General features: G+C 35.2%; 1 protein-coding gene across 1 annotated transcript; it reads left to right on the plus strand.

The window, feature by feature from the left end:
• The first annotated feature begins 398 nt into the window (after positions 1-398).
• On the plus strand, positions 399-1,394 carry LOC107468367 (dormancy-associated protein 1). The gene is made up of 3 exons (XM_016087650.3): positions 399-746; positions 831-1,038; positions 1,120-1,394. The coding sequence occupies exons 1-3, from the start codon at positions 650-652 to the stop codon at positions 1,154-1,156; spliced, it is 342 nt and encodes a 113-aa protein (XP_015943136.1). The 5' UTR covers positions 399-649; the 3' UTR covers positions 1,157-1,394.
• Positions 1,395-2,150: the final 756 nt, after the last annotated feature.

The following is a 2,150-nucleotide window of genomic DNA, read 5'->3' on the forward strand; positions in this document are numbered from 1 at the left end:
TCTCAGTAACCAATCCCCCTCTTTATTGAAGTCCATTATCAGCTAGTCAACGAGCCTCTTCCGGAGCCCATTTATGCCTAATTCACAAGACCTATCCATATGTTTTATCCAATTTCATCACTTTCAATTTTCACCAAAAAAAAACTAAAAAAAATAAAAATAGAAAACCTTCTATTCCAATCTAATTAAAAAGAAAATATGAAATCAACTTGGATTGGTGGGTGTTCAAATCACGTCTTGTTGGTAAACCTTTAAATGGAGTTTAGATCTGCGACGGATTAGTCCTTGACTTGTCGTGTTGGGAAATACTGTGGACAAAAAAAAATGATGACGAGGATGGGTCCCACAAATTGACACATGGCTATGAAGAGTGAAGATATTATTGATTGACCAAGTCTTGAGTGTTCATCCTTATCCATCTCCCCTTCATCCACTTTTCAATTTCTGGCTTTTTCCACTTCCTTCGATTCACTATTGCCACTCACCTTATCACAGCATCAAAATCAAAATTATGTTACACTTGGAACCATCATAACACTTGAGAGATATTTTAAGCATTGGACACTCTATATATATTGAGCATCCACAAACACAGAGAATCCCCATTCATATTATCGTTTTTGTTGGAACATATAAGAAGCAAATTAAAATGGTTCTGCTAGAGAAGCTCTGGGATGATGTTGTAGCTGGGCCTCAACCTGATCGTGGGCTTGGTAGGCTCAGGAAGATCACCACCGGCATCAAAGGTATGATCGCTATGAATAATAATAAGATATGTAGTTTTGTATGATATGATGTTACATATAGAAATATATGATATGATTGATCAGATGAAGGAGATGGAAGCAGCTTCAAGAGGAGCACGTCGATGTCGACGACCCCACCAACACCGGGGACGCCAACGTCACCGGGGTCGGCGCGTAAGGCAGATAACGTGTGGAGGAGCGTGTTCCACCCAGGGAGTAACTCTGCCACCAAGAGCATTGGTGCTCAGATGTTTGACAAACCACTCCCCAATTCTCCCACTGTCTATGATTGGTACTTAATTAGCTTCTTAATTAAACACTTTGCAATTTGCATTCATCATTCATATAACCACTTGCATCTATGTGATGGCAGGCTCTACAGCGGTGAGTCAAGGAGCAAGCACCGCTAAGCTGCGTGCAGTGCATGAAGTGTAAATACTCTACTCATATTATAATTATAATAATTATTAGCAACTGAAATGTAAAAGAAGATTAAATATTATTAGTATGCTCTAATTTGGGCAATCACTTTTTTGTTTCTGTTTTCGATTTTCCCTCTGGGATAAATCATAAGTATAATCGATTATGTAGTTAATATTATGTTATATATTAAGATGAATAAAAGTGTGGTACTACTTTGTTATTTTCTTGTTGGGGCTAAAAATCATATCATCTAGAAGAGGTGAAAGAGACACGGAGCCTATTATCATTACATTATTGTGAATTTGTGAGTCCTGAGACTTTACTAAGATAAAAGAATGGTTTAATACTGATAAATAATATGTCGTTTTGTCACAATATTTACATGGTACGAATTTAATTTGGTGGCTCTCCAAATCATCATGATTTAGTTTACATGTTTTGGGCCATAGGTGCCTCTTTTTTCCAAGTTAATGAGGTAAACGAGAGTCATCATCATCATACGCATTTGTATTTGACTTTGTCTTCGAGCTAAACTTTATTGAAGGGTAATTAATCCAAGAAAGCTTATCGCCGGGTGATGAGACTATATAATTGAATGAATTTGCGGGTTGATTTTTGAAAGGGTTAAAACCTGGAGAATCAATTTTACATAATTTATTTATAATAAGATTATATAATTTAATATTCATAAAAAATAAACCAATTTAAATTAGTCAAATGATCAGGTCACTTATCTATTTAAATATGTGTCGTGAGTCTGAATTCTGCCTGCTACATGCAGCAATTCATTAGCCTAGAATATTAGAATTAGAATATTGATATGTTTTTTGACTTTTGTTCGCTTAAATAATGTTATCTTCACTTCTGGCTGACATTTTAGAAACGAACCAAGCAATTTCCAACAAATAAAATAACAAGATTACATTAGATATAAATCTGATTGTGAATATATATATATAGCCGATAATTCAAAGCAAAGAC

Source organism: Arachis duranensis, chromosome 10, assembly GCF_000817695.3.
Source record: "Arachis duranensis cultivar V14167 chromosome 10, aradu.V14167.gnm2.J7QH, whole genome shotgun sequence".
NCBI lineage: Eukaryota > Viridiplantae > Streptophyta > Magnoliopsida > Fabales > Fabaceae > Arachis > Arachis duranensis.